The following is an 18,953-nucleotide window of genomic DNA, read 5'->3' as shown; positions in this document are numbered from 1 at the left end:
CATATCTACAGTAGAAAGACAAGACATCAAGAGATCACAGATTTAATCAAGTGAGATGAGGAAAAGATAAATCAACACAGTAAATTCAGGTTGGACACCAATCTTACCCTCTCTTCCATGTGCGGTCGCAGTCGATCGTTGCTCCCCAGAATGCTGCTGAACCTCTCGGTGGGATCGACGCTCCTGAAAACACAGAAAATCAGGAGGTCAAAAGAAAAGCAATAGCTGCTCTGATCAAGTTATAATGCAAAACAGGGATCCAGATGTGCTACAAAAGCAGCCCTTTACTCACCGCCTTGGCAAATGTAAGCCGCTAGACAAAGCTGGGCAGTGGGCTCCTTCCTCTTCATCTGTGGCTGGCTGGCTGGGCGATGGGCTGGCTGGCTGGCTGCTCCCGCGTTGTACCACGTCCGAGTGCCTGAAAATATACAACTGAGACGAGATTAGTAAAAATTCAAAACAATGAAACAAAGCACACAAATTCAAGGAAATTACAACAAAATCAATGTTAAGGGGTAGGGGATGGTTAGTTGTGTTAGATTAGGAAAGTGCTAAGAAGATAGAGAGGAGACAGAAGGAAAGAAATAAATTCAAAATGCTTCTCTGTTAGGCTGCCTGGTAGCGGCACTGGATCCTCTGGGGGGATGGGCTGGCTGGTGTGGGCTGCGCTGGATCCTGGGCTGGGCTGCGAAGGGCTGGGCTGGGCTTTGCTGCTTGCTGCGCATCCTGTCAATTGCAAATCAAGAGGTCAAATGCTGATACGATCAACATCATTTGGCAAGGTCAAGATCACAAAAGGCTGCAAGATTTACACTGTGAATCTTACCTCCTCTTCCCTCCTTGTCTGCTGTTGGGATCCTCCCGGGTCAGCATACAACTCCTACTCTTCTGCTAACAAAGCAAAATCAAGACATCAAAACAACTTCTTACAGTTAACAAAAGTTCAGCGAGTGTAAGGAGCAAAGTTATGATACCTTTCAACACAAACACATTGTAAGGAAAGTGGACACACACTGCAAGATGTGCTGCGCCTTACCTGCACATCTTGATAACAGGCTTTAAGAAATCACAATTTATAAGCAAAAAGTCCGTTGTCAGTACATGCTAAGTTTTTCTAGTTCGGTGTCATTTTTCTTAACATGTAACTTTATTAATAAAATAGTCTGATTACAGCCAGTCCCTACTATTTCACTGTGTTAGAAGTGAAATAGTAGGGGCTGGTTTTAGTCAGACTAATCAATAAAATTCATGTACATATATAACAAAAATGATAAAATGTATATGTACTCTAAAGAAAGAGAAAGCATATTGCAGAAAATTTTGAATCTTTTCAGGGGGTCATCTTAGAGTAGTGTATAGACGGCAACGTGCTACCATTCTGTGATGTTATTATTTTCAATCATTTTCATACTAAGAGTACAAACAAGTAACAATTCCTTAAATATTATCAGTATACCAAAATTAAAATGTTGGATATACATGTGCTTTACAATACAGAAGTTTTTATGAGTATTGAATAACTGACAAACAAGTTGCTGAAACAAGAATATCAAAAGTCTTGTTTTATAAAAGTTTATATAATTTCAAAAGTTCTTTGGTCGAAGCAATCATTTTGTCAGCATATACAATTTATCATGTAGTCAAATGCTGACAGTTTTTCATACTAATTGTTATGCCACTTTATACACATGCACTGAATTGTCGACGGATTTTTCGGGGTATATTTTCCGATCAAGACAAGGAGCCCACGGCGGGTGTAAACGTTCGGTAGAGGATGCTCACTCCTAAAAGAATTCTTTGCATAGGCAAAGAAATTCAAAATGAACAGAAATATGAACCAATGACTGGGATCTTTTACTTTGAGAACTGCAAACGAAAGCATTGTTCCCCTGCCTAAAGCAAAGTCAATTTTCAAAAGTTAACATAGTCGAAGGATTTTTAATATTTTTTTATAGATAATAATATGGATTTTCATAAAACATTACTTATTTGGGAAACCAAAGAGAGAAAACTTGTGTTTTTCACTATAGAAATCAACGAAAAACTGAAAATACTTTAAATCTTTGTTTTTGTTGAGCCATTTTTGTTAGCCTATGAGTGCAATGGAAAAAACCCAACACCCCCCCCCTCCTTTTTATGGGTTCGTGTTAATATTATTTTGCATTCTAGTCAAAATTTGTATTTTTCTTATACTAGTAACTTGTCATACGTTTCTGGGATTGGGGCAATTTTTGGGACGCCTCCAACATGTCCAAGGATTAACTCATTTATGTTATATTTTATGCATATTTACATGTCATCTGATATTTTCACTACATGTAAATTTCTAGTCAGTCTTAGGGGAATCACACTTGTACCTTTCATGCACCTCTGTATGTTTTATCCTGTTTTGTTTATTTTATCTGTTTAGAGTCGATCCCCCTTAATGGTTTGTTATACATTTTACTGTATTGTCATTCAATTAAATGACATAATCGACAAAACTGCATATCTGTGCATGTTTGGCCATTTTTAACTGCATGTTATGCAGATAATTCTCATAGGAGGCATAAATACAATTTCAAAGCAATTTACAACTGAAACATTATTTTTTTACTAAAATATTTATGTTTAATTTATTTGCCTAAAACATGTTGTATTATTTAGAGAACGAGACGGGTTCTGTATCGTAGATACAAATTTGGGGGTGGACGAGTGCGTAGCACGAGTCTCCACCACCAAATTTGTATCTATGAATACTATGATACAGAACCTGTCGAGTTTTCTAAATGATTTGTGACACGATCAATCGCTCCGCCCACTTTATAACTGTGCAGCATCCAAACTTCCACCAGAGTTCTGTAGATGAGGCCCCGACAGGGAGTACGCACCCGCAGCATATATATTTCCATGGAAAATGTAAGATTCAGTCAGATTAGTTTTGACAATTTAATGAGGTAGACGTAATCGAGTGATGGTCAGTCTAAATGGATGAAGTGGAGGATTTAACCGTTATTGTTGTGGTCTAAGACTATTGTTGATGGAGATTGATCATAATATATTTCAAGGGTCTTAAAATTCTGGTTTATAACTAGATTTACAAAAAAAGGATTTACAGAAAACTCTTCAATGGACTTTGATGTCACGGATTTTTCCTGTCTCAATGGTTCTTGAGAAGAAGATTTTTAAAGATTTTTCCTATATATTTCTATGTAAAACTTTGATATCAGCCATATTGAACCCACCCTACCCCTAGGGGTCATGATTTGAACAAACTTGAACCTACACTACCTGGATGATTCCACACGAGTTTCACCTTTCCTGGCCCAGTGGTTCTTGAGAACAAGATTTTAAAGATTTTTCCTATATACTCTTATGTAAAACTTTGATCAGCCATAGTGGCCCCACCTACCCCTGGGGGTCATGATTTGAACAAATTTTAATCTACACTACCTGAGTAGTGGTTCTTGAGAAGAACATTTTTTAAAAACGCCATTAATTTTTCTCTAATTCATAATTATCTCCCCTTGGAAAAGGGTGTGGCCCTTCATTTGAACAAACTTGAATTTCCCTTACCTTAGGATACTTTGTGGTAAGTTTGGTTGAAATTGGCTTAGTGGTTCTTGAGAAGAAGATGAAAATGTAAAAAGTTTATGACAACGCCAACAACGACAGACAACGGACAAATTTTGATCAGAAAAGCCTTCGGCTCAGGTGAGCTAAAACGGGAAAAAATGGACTTGAATGATTTTGCTCGAGGATGCTTTCCGTTATTGTGAATTTTCCTTTTTGTTTAGATCGAAATTATGAGTAGACTCTGTGTGGAATAAGTTTTTAAAAAGTGATGGAGATAATCAAATGTCAACATTTTACATTCCCAGGGAAATACCGGGCATTTCTCCAAAAATTATAATAGGAAAACATCAGCATTTACTATTTGTACATGCTTTTGATAACTTGAATCAGATTTATTTTTAGACAGTGCTGTATTTTAAATACAGAATAGTTGGCTAATACAAGACAGTATATAGTGCTAATACAGGACGTAAAGTAGCTCCGCCCACCATAGTCCCGTTCTGTATTGCTAATACAGAAGAGTAAATTTTTTTTTTAAAAAAAAACACCGCTATCATGTCACAAGAAAAGATACAATGAACATTTAATCATATCCAAGACTATTTCACAATACATGTATGGTGACCTTTGAAAGCCCAATTTCAATGGAAAATATTGTCTACCCCCCTTTTTCAAGAGCTGGAAATATGGATAATTTACTATTTAGAGCTGGTATTAAAACCATTCATTAATTACCATTGAACTGTTCTTGGCATTAAACAAGGATTTTATGGCCAAATTGCCATATTAATATTGATTTATTGAATGGGTGCAAAATGTAGGCAGAAACCGAGAGTTAGCATGCATATTTCTTCCTTCACTTTGAAAATATTTTTTAAGGAAAAATGCTGAAGCCCTTATGTATGACCAAAAAAAGCTGAATATTATATGAAATAAAGAAAATAGCATACGTTTTAGTTCCTTATCACAAATAAGTTCACCCATTTATTGAAGGCATGCTTGAAATTTATCAAAGCATAAAAAAATAATAAAATCGACCTTCTTCATAATGTTTACGTACATTCAGTACAGTAGCAACAACCGATGACAACGGACTGAATTTTCATATCTTGTCATGACAACAGATATAAATTATAATAAATCAAAATTCTCTGTTTTAATTTGTTCTATTTTTTTCTGTAGCTTAAAAAATCTCTTGATACTGACTGCACCAATTGGTATATATATAATATTCTATTTACAAAAAAATAAAACAGCTTAGAAGGAAAATGAATGAAATCCATGTTTGATTTCACCAGGGTTTAATATCGCCAATGCAAACTGTTCTTTTATTACGTACTTCATTTTAATGACTGAAAAACATATAACACCAAAAGGGGTATCAATCCTGTTCCCCATTGCAATTTTAAACATTGGTTGAAATGATTCAACCTAAAAAATGAAAAACTGCTCAAGGCCTGTCTTCTCAAGTAATGACACCGGACAGATTTTTCATAATCTCACCTGTAAATTCATGACAACGAGCCATTTTCAGTGCTTAACTTTAAAGGTTTCTGACATGTGAAGGTAGTGTCTTGGAACTTAACTTGTTCCTGGCCACAATTTTGAAAGTATATCACAGAAATTTCTAGTTTTAGCAACCAATGCAACACTGTTCATCATAATCAAAAACCTATACATGTATATGGAATTATGTATCTTAGTGTAGTCTACTTGTGTGCCATGTTGTATTCAAATCAGATCAGAACTGTAGGAGGAGTAGCATTTTAAAAGTATTTCAAGGAAAATTCTATTTTTAGTAACCACAGCAACACCGTTCATCAAAATCAAAAACCGATAAACAGAATATGAATCTTAATATAGCCTACTTGTGTGCCAAGTTATATTGAAATCAGACCAAAACTGTAGGAGGAGTAGGAGTTTTGAAAAATTGTTTACAGACAGGCGGACGCATTACTAATCGCATAAGCTTTTCTGGTCTCTGACCAGTAGAGCTAAAAATAGTGAGGTCAAGGTCAGATAATATATATATATATTAATAGGTTTATAATTTTTTTTTTCATTTTAGTGAAACAGTTTCTTTGTAAACAAGATAAATTCAAAATGGTTAATGTTTGGATAACTTAATGGTGAATGTCAGAGTCTGACACAGTTTAATAAAATGGGGCATAGTAAGACAAGGAGAAAGGGAAAGGTCTCAGCTCAGAAAATAATGACAATAGGTTGAAAAGTTCCCAGCAATATGTATCAGTGAATTCTGATAACAAAAACCTTAAATAGATATATCTATAAAAGTTATAAGTAACACGTGTTCGAGTGTTGATGTTTATTGTGTATCCATTCTCTGATTGGTAGTAAAATAAGTTACTCAGGCGTATCGAAGGTTACCTGGGTACGTGTTTAAGGTATTGATAGTTATTCGAGAACTCGCTGCCTATCGTGCAACAGACCCCCACCCACCCATCCATGTTTTGTTGAAATATCAATGTTAATCAAGTATTTTTTATATTGTAGAATGTTGAATGAAGAAAAAGAAGTTTTTCTAATGTACAAAATAATGAATTAAATGTCTGTTGCACTCGTGCAGGTGAGCTGTTCCTAATCTTTGTGTTTTGAGTTAAGTTTATAAATATTTTATGTTCGTTTGAAAAGGTGAATTAGAACATAATTATATTTAAAACTGGGCTCAACACAAAATAAAGGGTAAGGTCAAGGTCACATGAAAACTCAAGATTTCAGATTAAATACCCACATTAATTTAAATCAATGATATGAATTTTGGTTAAAATCTTGTGAATAGTTTCTTAACCAATATCAAGTGCAAAAGCCCCTTTATGTAACACATCATTGTGCAGTCATCTATGGTATTTTATCTGAGTGTAGCTGTATATACTAGTAAGGATGTTTGTGGTTAGAAACTAAACACCATCAGACCATAGTCCCAACAAAATCAGTTAATATATTCAAACAAAAAGTTAACTAATAAATGACACCACAACTTCCCTTCCTTCTCCCCACCCCTGTTGCTGTCATTTATGAAAAAAAAAAACAAGTAAGGCAGATTTATATTTTTTTTTGGGGGGGGGGGGGGGGGTCTTTCTTTCAAAAACTCATGAACATGAATTATTCATATACCCTCGCCCGTCTAAGAATGAAAAATCTGGATCTCTTGTCTCCATTGTCCTTCAAGTTAACACGACAGATATTGAAAGGATTTTTTTTTAAAAGGCAAAGAAAGAGAAAAGTGTTTGAACGTGTAAAGATCAAACAGCATTTTGAACTAAAATTTGTCCGAGAGAAAATCTATTTATATGAATGGGTTCTTTTTAAAATGGCTATGAACTATTTGGTCATGATTGATTGTTCGTTTAACTTTACTGTTAAACCCCATTATAGTTGCCTCTAATTATACATTTCATACAAATCAACAATTCATAACAAAAGTACTCACAAAAAGCCTACGTTTTATGATTAATATGTATTTTTTCGTCTGCATAGTTCCTACCTGAAATTGGCCTGCCCGCCTTTATATGAACACAGCTCACGAGTTGCACGAGCTCAGAACACAGGAAGTATGTTCAACTGACATTATGAATAAATAATACATAATCTCTGGTATGGATAAATATCAAATCAAATCTGAATAAAATAAATTAATTGTTATTAAAATTTATTTTTGTTTCAGATTTTTTTTTTTGATCGAGGCAAATAAAAAACGCGTTTCCGGTAGCATGCCAAAAATTACTGGGATTTGTAATTTGCTGCAATCTTAATTGAACATACAGTCGGATATTCTACATTCTAACAGAAAAAAAAAACTTATTAAAATTTATCAATATATGAATTTTGTCATAGGCGTTGGGACTGGGGGGGGGGGGGGGGGGGGGGGGGGGGGGGGTAGCCCCCACTTTTTTGCAAATATATACTCAGTACATAATATAGGTATTGAAAATTGGGGTTTACCTTTTTTAGATGGTTTAGCCCCCACTTTCAATTTGCTTCCGAAGTCTATGTTTATTTCAAAACACCTTTAAACAAAACTGTTATACATTTTAATTGCAACCTCCCCCCACCTTGTTAAACGATGTTATAATTGTCTCGACCTGATTTTACAATTGTTTTTAAAATGTTCAAAAGATAAAAGTACCATGTATTGTGATAACTGCAATTCCAGTGATATAGCAGGCTCCTAAAATGCGAAGAGGGATAGGGTGAGAGGAGGGGTTCTGATTAAAGAATCTTGTCTTTTGCTGTAGTTTTTATACTGAAATTTGCATTTCAATGCTGTATACCCTGCCCCTCCACCTTTCGTAGCTGTACGATTAAAAACAGGCAAATTCCAACAACTCAGATAGTGTGGGTTATTTAGCCACCTATACATCATTCTTTTGAAATCCTTGTTACGGACCTGTGTAGAATATCCTGCATCATCAGGTATTTTGCACAAATGAGTGCATCGTATTGTACCTTATTGAATCAAAACATCAAACACAAGTTCTTGAATAAAATTATTATTGGCTGCAGGAGCGGTCGATCTTTTCTTGGTTACGTTACAATGTGTGGGGGGAAATGAGATGTTATACATTTGATAGTTTGATAAATAATTTGTCAATGGTAAAATTGATAAAATAACGAGTAAAGTGTAAGAAAATTGCTTTAAATTCAGAATTGATGGTTTTATATATCATTTAAAAGTGAAAAATTAATCATTGTGTCAATTGCAGCTATATACCATGCTGGAAACAATTTTATCTTAGCTTTACCAAAATTTTCAATATTTATTCAGCATGTTTGCCACTGTCATTATTATCCGTATAAAATCATAGTTTGCTTTCATCATTCCCAAGTTGCCGAGTTGTTCATCATCGCGCCATGAAGCATATAAATAATTATATAGTCTGCAGAAATCATCGGCATCGTCGAGTGACAAAGACCCCAAATGGTTCATCCGGTGATCTGAATTTAATTTTAATGTTAATAATAGGGGGTGGGGGTGTAAAGTTGGAAGACAGTCTGGAATAAATGTATCCACTCTTTCAGTTTTGAAAACTGTACCGTTGCGTTTTTCTCGAATGCTTACACACACGTCTTTGTGAAATTTCTCTTTTTAAAATGCTAAATTTTGTTTGTAGCTGATTTGAGCTTTGCATTAATATTGTATTATTACGGAAGTTACGTCTGATCTTTAAAACAATCCTAATAAAAGTTTTCGACACTACATATAACATGTATAATATGTACATCTCTCTAGAATTATATCTTTCTTAGATGAACCTTTTGAAGAGAAAACAGAAAATATGTTCAATTCTGTGTGAACTTTATTAGGGGGTCAGAGGTCATAGCGCGACCGAATCGCTCGGCGAGGTGATATCTTGTTTACATCACAGGTACTCGTGGACAGGACCCCCCTCCCGCCCCCCCCCCCCTCCATATACACTCCTGGTCAAAATATATTTTTTTCTTTTTTTCTCTCATGAATTGAGTTATGACACATATAGATATTTTCATTTATTATATTTTCAATAGATCTTCCTTTGGTGTGAAGAATGCTTTAATTAAATACTATAATTACAGCCTAAAATCAGACTTACCTTTTTAACCCGAAATTCCTTTGAAGTTATGCTAACTAAAACAGAGGATATCACCGCTTTTGACTTCAAATATATCAAAAACTCATGAAATAGTAAGATTATTCTCAGTGGGGATCATTGTTCTTACATTATAAACACAGAATTCCTAAACTGGGCTGCTGAACACCATTGTAACTATTCAAATGTTGGAGCGACACGAACTTTTAAACCAAAGAACTTGTAGACCCCCTAGGTCATTGCGCGTCACAACATATCAATACGACGGCCTGTTCGTGTAATAAATGCAGTTTACTCGGAATGGATTCGTCTCAAATGTAAATATAAGTAATAAAGAACAATGGTTAATAGTTAACTGGGCAGGGGCGTAGCTTGACCTAAAGTTCTAGTGAGGCAAAACTATTGTGACCGGGGGTCTAGGGGCCACCTTGGGCGCCCAGCAGGTCCAGGGCAGAGCCCTGGTGGTACGGGGGGATTAAATTTGTTGGTTTTAGAATGTAAAAATGACACTTGTCCTGGACAGAAATTTTTGTGATTTTTCCGGTTTTATGACTTTCAGCATTCATATGATACTACATGTACATACTGTATTTCAAAGTATCCAATACAATAAATAAAAATGTTTATTCAAACTTCTTAAACATTTTCGAAAAAATACTCTTTTTTTTTTTTTAAATATTTACGTATAATTGAATTCGGCATCATTTGGAAAGATAATAAAATTATTCACTACTTTAGTAAATTATAGGGCTTGTGCAGAGGAGTTTGAAGTTTTTATCGTTAAAAAAAAATTCCCACCCTCAACTTTTTAGTTGAGGGCGGGAAATTTTTTGACGAGAAAAACTTCAGACTCCTGTGGTTTGTGAAATACTTAACATTGTTCTGTTTAACCATGTAAAACTTTTATGGATTGAGGCCACATGCCATAAAAGTTTTACATGGTTAAACAGAACAATTCTTTAAAAATCTATAAAGAAGAGTATTTAAGCTAGGATAAGCAATATTGGCCAACGCTTTCACTGAAAGTGGGAAATATTAATTTCCGTCAGTCTGTCCGCCTGCCTTTCTGCCTGTCTGTAACACTTATGTCTGCAAGATATCTTGAGAAGCTTTTGCAATATAATTTTACAAAAAAAACTCCCTATTCCCTAAAGAAGATCCCTTTGATTTTGAGGTCAAAAGGTCAACCTCACAAATTCTGTCTGTTTAAACACTTTCGTTTCTGAGCGATATCTCGAGAAGCCTTTGAGCTTTTACAGAGAAATTTCATACGACAAATTCATATGGCCCAAGGAAGATCCCTATTGGTTTTAAGGTCTGTTTAGTAATGACATATAGATTTAAGAGCTCAACACCAATACATATTTAAAAATCAATGAAATTTTCAAAGAATCAAGAAGACAAAATTACTAAGTGATGCTACCAGTTAGATTAGTTTTGACAGTTTTATATTAGAGTCAAAGTCAGGTCAAGGTCATTTCCTTTTCCCTGCACATTAAGAATAAAAATGACTGCATGTCGTATGAATGGGGTATAAGATTAAAAATGGAGATCGTTTTTCTGCTGCACGCTCACTACTAGGGGATGCTCTAGTTAAAGAAAATAGTGTTTTTCATATTCACCAAAATGGTTTATCCAACACTGGGTGCGTTCACAGTTCTGCCGTTGGTAGACAAAAGTTGCCGTTGGTAAAATTAATTACCATTGGCATGCCACTGGTACCAATGTTTTTTGCCAATGGTAGATTTTTCTGCAGACAGTCTAGAGTGTGGTTAGTGTTGGTAAATGACGTCACAGCTAGTTATCGACATGGCAACAAGCTAGAAAGGCTGGGATCCCGGATTTACAATGATATAAACGATTTTTCCTCTAATCCTTTTTAACAAATCATGCCAAAATCACATAAAAATCATATCAAACACTTATATTCATGATTTTGAAGTATGATTTAGACATGATCCATTAAATGGATTATATAAAACTCATAGATATGGCAACTAAAGAAGTTTGATCCTAATGTGGTTTGTTTGTCGGATATGAATCTGCTATGATTTTCTTGTTATTCTGGCATGTGCCAATAACTTAGAAGACAAAGAAATATATATTTTAGTATTACCAACGTCTCCATTGGACTCCCATTGGTAACATTGGTAAAATTGTTACGTTTGTATGCCAATACCCGTTCAGGGTTTATTGGTACAGTTGGTACCATTGTCAAATTATTGTACCATTGGTATATTGAAAGTTGGTACTGATGGTAGAACTGTGAACGCACCCACTGGCATGTTGCCCTTGTGAATGTATGTGTGAGACTTGTGTCGATTTGGATTGCATGCTGTGAATCAAGCTGATGATTGGTTTTTCGATGTGTACTTTGGCATTGATTGTACTTCTTAGGAATCAGTAATCCGTGTCATAACGTCGGCACAAAGCGCCTTAATATATAATGTTATTTAAAAATACACTGTGATATACTTATCGCGACCAAATCGCTAATGCGCTAGATTCCAAACAGTTGATCTGCACCGACCAACTCTGTTGGTAGGGATTTCTAGACGCTAAGTGAAAATACAGAGGACATGTGAAGAATTCCTCTTACGGTTTAGGACGATTAACTAAAACGCGCGGAAATGTCGATGGACTTTCGGAAAAATACATATCGGCCAAATAGGCCCGATTCTAGATTTCGGTAGGTCTTTTTAATTTTTTTTAATTTCTATATTAGAAAATTCAATTTACTCATTACCTGTGTACAAAGAGATAGGTTTAAAATCTCAGACAAGTATTGTTCAAATTGTCAAATTGTAGTTCTGTTGCTAAGATAGATCAGATGGACGAGGGAAACTGTGCAGTAAGATCTACACGCGGTAGCTAGGCATGCATGGATCTATATCAATTGATTGTAAAACACGTATAGACAGATAGGTTTTAAATTATTTAAATTCACAGAGGAAATAAAAAAGATTATGATCTTACAAAGCGACACGATGACAAGAAGCCTCTACCGTAGACATTTTTAAATATCGATGTGACATGAGTTTTCATTCAGTATTCATTTCTTTCAAGTTTATGGGAAAATAACTTCAAACTTATTGTATTATATTAAAATAGACCCTTATATACTGCTCGATCTCATTCAAATTAACTTAATGTTTGAAGTTTCATTCAGTTTAAAAAGCAATATTGTTTCCCTTTGTTTCTAAATCCTCTTATAACAAGAAAAAAATCCACCGATCTTGGTCTAGATAGATCGAGTACTTATAACATCATTATGGCAACATTGATCAATTTAACTTATCGTCAACTAATTAAATAGTTGTTGTAAGAAAAAAAGGAGTCAATTGCATTATGCAGTATGTACCGGGTACGAACTTCACCAGAACAGGGACAGACAGATAGACGACGGGTGAATTGATCCCTAAGTGCTGCTCTGCTCTGAAGGCAACACAAGAAGAGGGATGTTTGCGTATATTTAAAATATGACTAACATTAACTCTGCTACTCTTTTTAAAAAGATTTTAACCATTGCCTATAGACATGTGTTTTCATGTAAAACTCTAATCCTTTATCGTGGTCCTTATATACTAATAGATACTACATATTAATATAACCAACCATGCTCCTTTTCAAACAAAAATTCTAAAAAGTCATGCATGTATTTCTTGTTATTACATTTTTCCGTAAAAATCTGAGACCCCCTCCCCCCCCCCCCAACAAAATCAAGTGGGGGCATAATTAAACAAACTTGAGACTGCACTTTGTGCAATTGTTTGCATAATAATGATTATTCATGGCTCTGTTAGTCTTTAGGAGATTAACATTTTTAAAGATTTTCTTCCTATTTATTCCTATGCAAAACAAACATTGATTTTCTATTGTAGGCCAACCTACTTTAGTATTTGGGACCGATGGTTTAAATAAATGAATGGTGAAAGTTTGCAATTACATATAAGATTAATCACGCTTTAGTTGTTCTTGGGAAGATTTATTTATTGTTTTCTTTTCAAGATTTAAATCTCTGTTGTGGCCTCTTCCTATATCTAGAGGTCACAATTTATACCTACTTGAATATCAAACTTCCCCTCCTATCGTGGCCCACCCTACTCCTTGGGACCATGATCTGCATATTAGTGCACTTTGAAATTTCTGAGGATGTTTGTTGTTTTAGGGAGAAAAAGATCGAGATTTTTTCCCAAATCAGTATTATCGGGAATATGTTGACCCCATATTGTAGCTCATTCTACTCTTGGGCTATAATTTGAACAAATTTGAATCTACACATCCCAAGAGCTTCTATAGCCTAATGGATTTGAGATTACCGGGTATTCTTGTCTTTAAAAAAAATATCCCCTTTAAAGAAGGTATTTTTTTCTTTTTTTAACAAACTTGAATCCTCTTCATACCAAAGATGCTATGTGGTAAGTTTGCATGAAATTGTTCTGATGATTCCTACAAAGAACTTAAAATAAGAAAAGTGTTAACCAACAAATACACCCTATAACAGTATCATTTACAATAGTTCGAATTTTTATTCCAGTATGCCCTTTTTCACTTCAAAGCATATTTAATATGAAACTTTAATTTTTTTTCTGTCCAATCTCGCACAAGACTGTGTCTGCCACATTGGTTCCATACTTTTCTATTGTTAATGGATTCTCGTCCTCGTGGTCTTACAAACGCCTCTCAACAAGAATGGGATGAAATATATACTAGTATAGAGCTAGATAACGAATATTACTACATAATTAAGGGAAGTTTGATTGAAAAGTTAAAGTCATCATGATTATCACGAGACGTTGTTGTTAGGTTACCATGAACAAAATTTTTCAGTAAAATATTCGAAAAGAAACAAACTGTGTCAGATTCTGCAGTATCTTTTATTTCAAGGTCACTGGGATGTATCATGTCAACATTTGAATAGAATTGATAATATGTCATCTATACATCCAAATGTCAAGGTGAAGGCCGCAGCTTGTCATTTCTTCTTCTTACGTATAAGTTCTTGATTAAATTTGACTTCATATGAATACAAAAATATGTCTGCTAATAACGGGGTGCAATTGGTACCCATGGTCATTCCAGTCATTTCCAAAAAGATATGGTCTCCAAAAATCACATAAAAGATAAATACTGACATTGCAAAAATGTTAAAATTATCCCAGTTCCTATTGAACATCTCTCGCCATCAAGGGTGTACATAAAGACGTAAGGTGTAGAAACCATCCGAGTAACCGGGTACTCGATCAGAGAGTAACAGTTACTGGTGACTAAAATCGTCCAGTTTCACAACACTAATGATTTCACTGGAAATTTTTAGGACGAGCTATGCATTAATGTCACAGTGGATGCTGCAGCTAGGAAAGAAATCAATGGGTCCGGTGGAGGGGTATGTTTCACAACCTGATTTTCCAGCCAAACACAGTGCTGGAAATGTTTACGGTAGAAGATCCAGAATGATGATCAATTCAGATGGCGCGCCTAGTCCCTACAACCCAGATGCCGCTCAGCTGGCAGCGGTAAGTCACTACAAGGGCTCACGCTGGAGAGGATCTTAACATTACAACTGTAACACATTTAGCCAAGATCATAAGATAATTATTCAGAGGCATATTTTTTATTTATTTATTTATTTTTTTATTTTTACATTTTTGAATGGTTGGTATTGGGGCTTTCATATTTCACAAGTGTCTTTCTTGTGACAAGACTTTTCTTTGGGAACCAATATCTTTGACCTTATCCTTTGACCTTCTTTAACCTTCACCAAAATAGCAATTTGATGGATTATGGATAGAAAGACCGTAAAGACTGATATTTATTTGTAATTTTAGATGGATGAATCTATCCCTCCACATCTACGCTATTCCACAAACAACGGATATGATGATTTCCACAAATCGTACCAGCAAATCAGTCAACAGTTTCCCAATAAGCATTTCCCAGTCTTCGGTCCTCCAAAGTAGGCCTTTTTAAAAGTTTGCTCCCAATCATTCAAATACAATCTGTTTCATCTAAAAAATTATATTTCAAACTTTTTTCAAACAGACTTAGACATGGCCGAGCAGGCGGGTCTTGGCGACACGTTAAGGAAGTGCTACAAGCCGGAGGGCGACGTATTGTGTTTGTAGATGGTAGGTTTCTGTATTGGTTTGCAATGTGTAACTGCATGTATGTCCCTAATAAACTAAGTCAGGGCGACATACATACATTGTTATTGCTAGTCCAATAGAGTTCTCGCTGATGTCTTGGGCCAATCTTTATAAAACTTCATAATAATTACATTCACCCATTTTTTTTTGTCCTAAACATCATACGTTTTCCAGGCTTTTTCACGATTTTGATATTTTTTTCATGGCACGTAAATATCAAAAATCGTTAAAAAGGCCAAGAAGACGTCGGATATTTCGGGCTATTTTTATGCTTCCCACATTTTCAAAATGTCTACCGTTTCCTTGGTAAAAGACTATATGAAACGGTTTCCATTTCATTTTCATGGTAACTGCCTATATCCAGTCTTTTTTAATCTTTAAAGGAATGTTCTTTTCAATATATGACCAAAGTGGGTAATTTGGTTACATGGCCTAGTGATTAATTATACTATTTTCATGATAGGTCAAATTGCTTATGAAGATAGCATAAAGATTGATGATGTACCCGGTGGCCATTTAATGAAACCAGAAGGCCGTCAAAGACGACCTCTAAGTAGAAGTTTGTCCGTGTCACAAAACCGAGATGGCAGACCAGATGGTAAGAGATACTGATTTCGATTTTTTTCTTCACTTTTTTTCCACGACAGAGAAATAAGGCCAACGTAAATTAAGCATGTCTTTGATCACTATGAGTGTTACTTGTTACACATATACTTTCTTTAAAATCTGAAGACTAAATATTGGCTGGAAACAAATCGACACATTCCTTCTTTGTTTCGCTAGTTCTTCCAGCAATAGAACAACCCGCCGTCACGGACTAAGGGGTAACAAAACCAAGTTTGAATTTGAGTTCTTACATTTTGAAACATGTTGATAAACTTAACTCCGTTTGCTGCCTCGATATGATTCTACAGTACCTGGCCATAAGTGAGTCATAATTGCATTTTTACGCTACATATTTCATTGAAAACCCTATTTTTATAAAAACTTGTTGTGAAGTCAATTTTAGGTCAATTTTCATGATTTTTTCACTGAAACATGCAGAATTATTCAAATTTTCTTATCTTAATTGATAAACAAAATGATACTTAAACCATTGAGAATAAATTATAAAATATTGTAGAGACAACATTTTCTAACCTCAAATTACTATGATTTCTTAACAAATTGAAGTCTTAAAATTTTTGTTTTGCATTTGACCTGTGATTTCACGGTAATGCATAAAGATAAAACTATTTTGAAATAATGTGAAGAAACTACATCAAATTCTGCATTTTATGGTGTTTTAGACATGAAAAAGAAACAACAAATGACACTGCGATAATATTTTAGAAAAATGCGTTTTTCAATGAAATATATAGTGGAAAAATAAAATTATGACTCACTTATGGCCAAGTACTGTAGTCCTGTGTGTATGTGGGTTGCCTCACATCACAAACTGAACTAGCTCTGAATGTCTGCATGAGATACGATGTACCAGTATCTGTGTGCTTAATATGTGTTCAGTCGGATTGTTTTCGGTTACTAATCTAAGTGTTTGTTTAACAGTCTTATGCAAAACCAAATTAACATCGACTTTCCTTTATATAAATATCCTATATTAAATTGATTGATTGTATTTTGATTAACGTCCCTCTCATGACTTTTTCACTCATATGGAGACGTCACCACTTGCCGGTGAAGAGCTGTAAATTTTGTCCTATGCTAGCAGTGAGGGATCTTTTTTTGTGTTAGCATCTACTGCGACAAAGGGACTCGATTTATACGGTCTCATCCGAAGGACCGGTCTCCACGTCCCACAGTGGGATTTGAACCCGAGACGTAAGGTCAACTCCTTACTTCGCGACTCTAGAGCTGACCACTGCGCCATGCGGGCGACTCTTATATTATTGGAAGTATTTACTTTTATAGACATTATAAATAATTATTAGGCTGCATTTCTACATTAAGAAATGAGATAAAGTTTACAGGGAGTAGTACACAAAAGTAAATTAGCAAACAAAACTAAATTAATAATCATCAAATTTTAGAACCCTTTTTAAAAAAATGGTTTTTAAAAGTTCGTGGGACACAATGCTCACCTGAATACCCTTAACCTTAATCACATTTGATTTCAGTTTGATTAACGCGCATTGGTTATCGAACACGTTTGTGCTGTTTGATTGAGTGGTAATGTAGCAATTATATATTTTTGCATTTTCCACATGTTTTCGATTAAATTTCATGACATGACCAAAAAATGACCAGTCATTGACAGTTCTGTCTTCTATTAAATATACCGATGCGTTTTTAGGTCTTTCGTCTTCAACTGGCAAAACTTTGATTGAATTGTGAAATAATTCACACAAAATTTGATAAATATATGATTATGTAAATGCGAGTTAGCCCATTTAAATTTGCATTCTATGACTATCATTTGCTGCATGCGAAAAAAAAAAAATGAAATTAGGTTTTGAAAATGACATTAAGTAACCCTCCATATATCTGTTAATTAATCTCAATCATAATATACAGATAAATATAGATATTTAATTATCATTATTGTGGTCACCACTATTGTCTTTTTTGAATGTTAAATTTACTAAAGATTTCTTTTAAAAATTTCCAGGATCAATACATGGTCTTGAAAAGAAGAAAGGAATGGAACAAGTTAACTGGGCCGTGATTCGATAAGCATTATCATATTGTACAATAGACTATTTATAATGACACTGTTGTATTACCACTACCAGTATTACCCATTGTTTGTTGATTTTTATTTCATTTTATATTTGAACATTCGTAAATAAAATTATCAGAATTCTGAGGATTAGTTTGTTATGATTTATAAGAATTATTCAATTCACTTTATTGACAATTACAATGCATGTCGGCATACATTCATGATTTATTAGAATTATATATTTTGTTGAAGTATTCACGCTCAAAAGTCCATTATATATTTATATATATATATATATATATATATATATATATATATATATATATATATATATATATATATATATATATATATATATATATATATAAACAATACAAATCAGTAAATAGCAAAAACGGATTTCTAAAAAAAAACAAAAAAAAAACAACAGGAATGGAATCAGGTGCCACGGAGGAGTTAGCAGCCTAATTCCTCCGTCGAGCGATCACCCCGCCGTGTACTCTGTAACATTTTCCGGCAAACGGAAAAACCACAGGCACTTGGGGGCTGGACCCCCCCCCCCCCAACCTTCATTTTTTTCTTTTCAAATCTGGGGTCGACACACACTTTTCCTATTTTGGTAGTGTAATAAGCATTTCTTGATATCGATAATGTAATCCCTTTGTCTCTATAAGCCGTTTTTAAATATATCGTTTTCGACCTGATCAGTGGAAAATGATATATTTTAATAAAACCGGCTTATAAAGACAAACGGATTACACTATCAATAACAAGGAGTGCATAGCAAAGAGCATATTTAGAAATCAAGGCAGCATTTCCGATGCAAATGACATTACTTCCATTTCACTTACCAGCTGTAGATCTGTAGCTCGCTGGTCTGAAAAAAATTGGGATGGATGAGCAGGGAGCTACAGTGCCTTAGAATTAAAAAAAAACGTATATCTATTGCGCACCAATTTTAGATTTAGAATAATGAAATTTCTCCAAATTCTTTCCTTAACT

At 34.6% G+C, this 18,953-nt stretch overlaps 1 protein-coding gene across 2 annotated transcripts; it reads left to right on the top strand.

Annotated features, from left to right (window-relative positions):
* Positions 1-11,528: 11,528 nt before the first annotated feature.
* Positions 11,529-17,969, top strand: LOC134250732 (uncharacterized). Of its 2 annotated transcripts, XM_062733099.1 has the most exons (7): positions 11,532-11,832; positions 14,461-14,659; positions 14,972-15,099; positions 15,186-15,271; positions 15,753-15,887; positions 16,073-16,113; positions 17,898-17,966. In XM_062733099.1, the coding sequence occupies exons 1-6, from the start codon at positions 11,774-11,776 to the stop codon at positions 16,108-16,110; spliced, it is 645 nt and encodes a 214-aa protein (XP_062589083.1). In that variant the 5' UTR covers positions 11,532-11,773; the 3' UTR covers positions 16,111-16,113; positions 17,898-17,966. The 2 variants fall into 2 exon arrangements, with proteins under 2 accessions (XP_062589082.1, XP_062589083.1); XM_062733098.1 differs by lacking the exon at positions 16,073-16,113 and having other exon boundaries at positions 11,529-11,832; positions 17,898-17,969.
* The last annotated feature ends 984 nt before the right edge of the window (positions 17,970-18,953 follow it).

This window comes from Saccostrea cucullata, unplaced genomic scaffold (assembly GCF_032062105.1).
Source record: "Saccostrea cucullata isolate Sc308-1 unplaced genomic scaffold, CSIRO_AGI_Scuc_v1 ctg2548, whole genome shotgun sequence".
NCBI classification, from domain to species: domain Eukaryota; kingdom Metazoa; phylum Mollusca; class Bivalvia; order Ostreida; family Ostreidae; genus Saccostrea; species Saccostrea cuccullata.
The sequence above is the reverse complement of the archived record's forward strand: the minus strand, read 5'-3'. Positions and strand labels throughout refer to the sequence as shown.

Bases quoted from the DNA above. Each gene is read 5' to 3' on its own strand.
- LOC134250732 (XM_062733098.1), top strand. From the start codon at position 11,774: ATGTCGATGGACTTTCGGAAAAATACATATCGGCCAAATAGGCCCGAT. The intron at 14,660-14,971 runs GTAAGTCACTAC...TTGTAATTTTAG, and splicing joins ATGCCGCTCAGCTGGCAGCG to ATGGATGAATCTATCCCTCC. The intron at 15,272-15,752 runs GTAGGTTTCTGT...TTTTCATGATAG, and splicing joins ACGTATTGTGTTTGTAGATG to GTCAAATTGCTTATGAAGAT.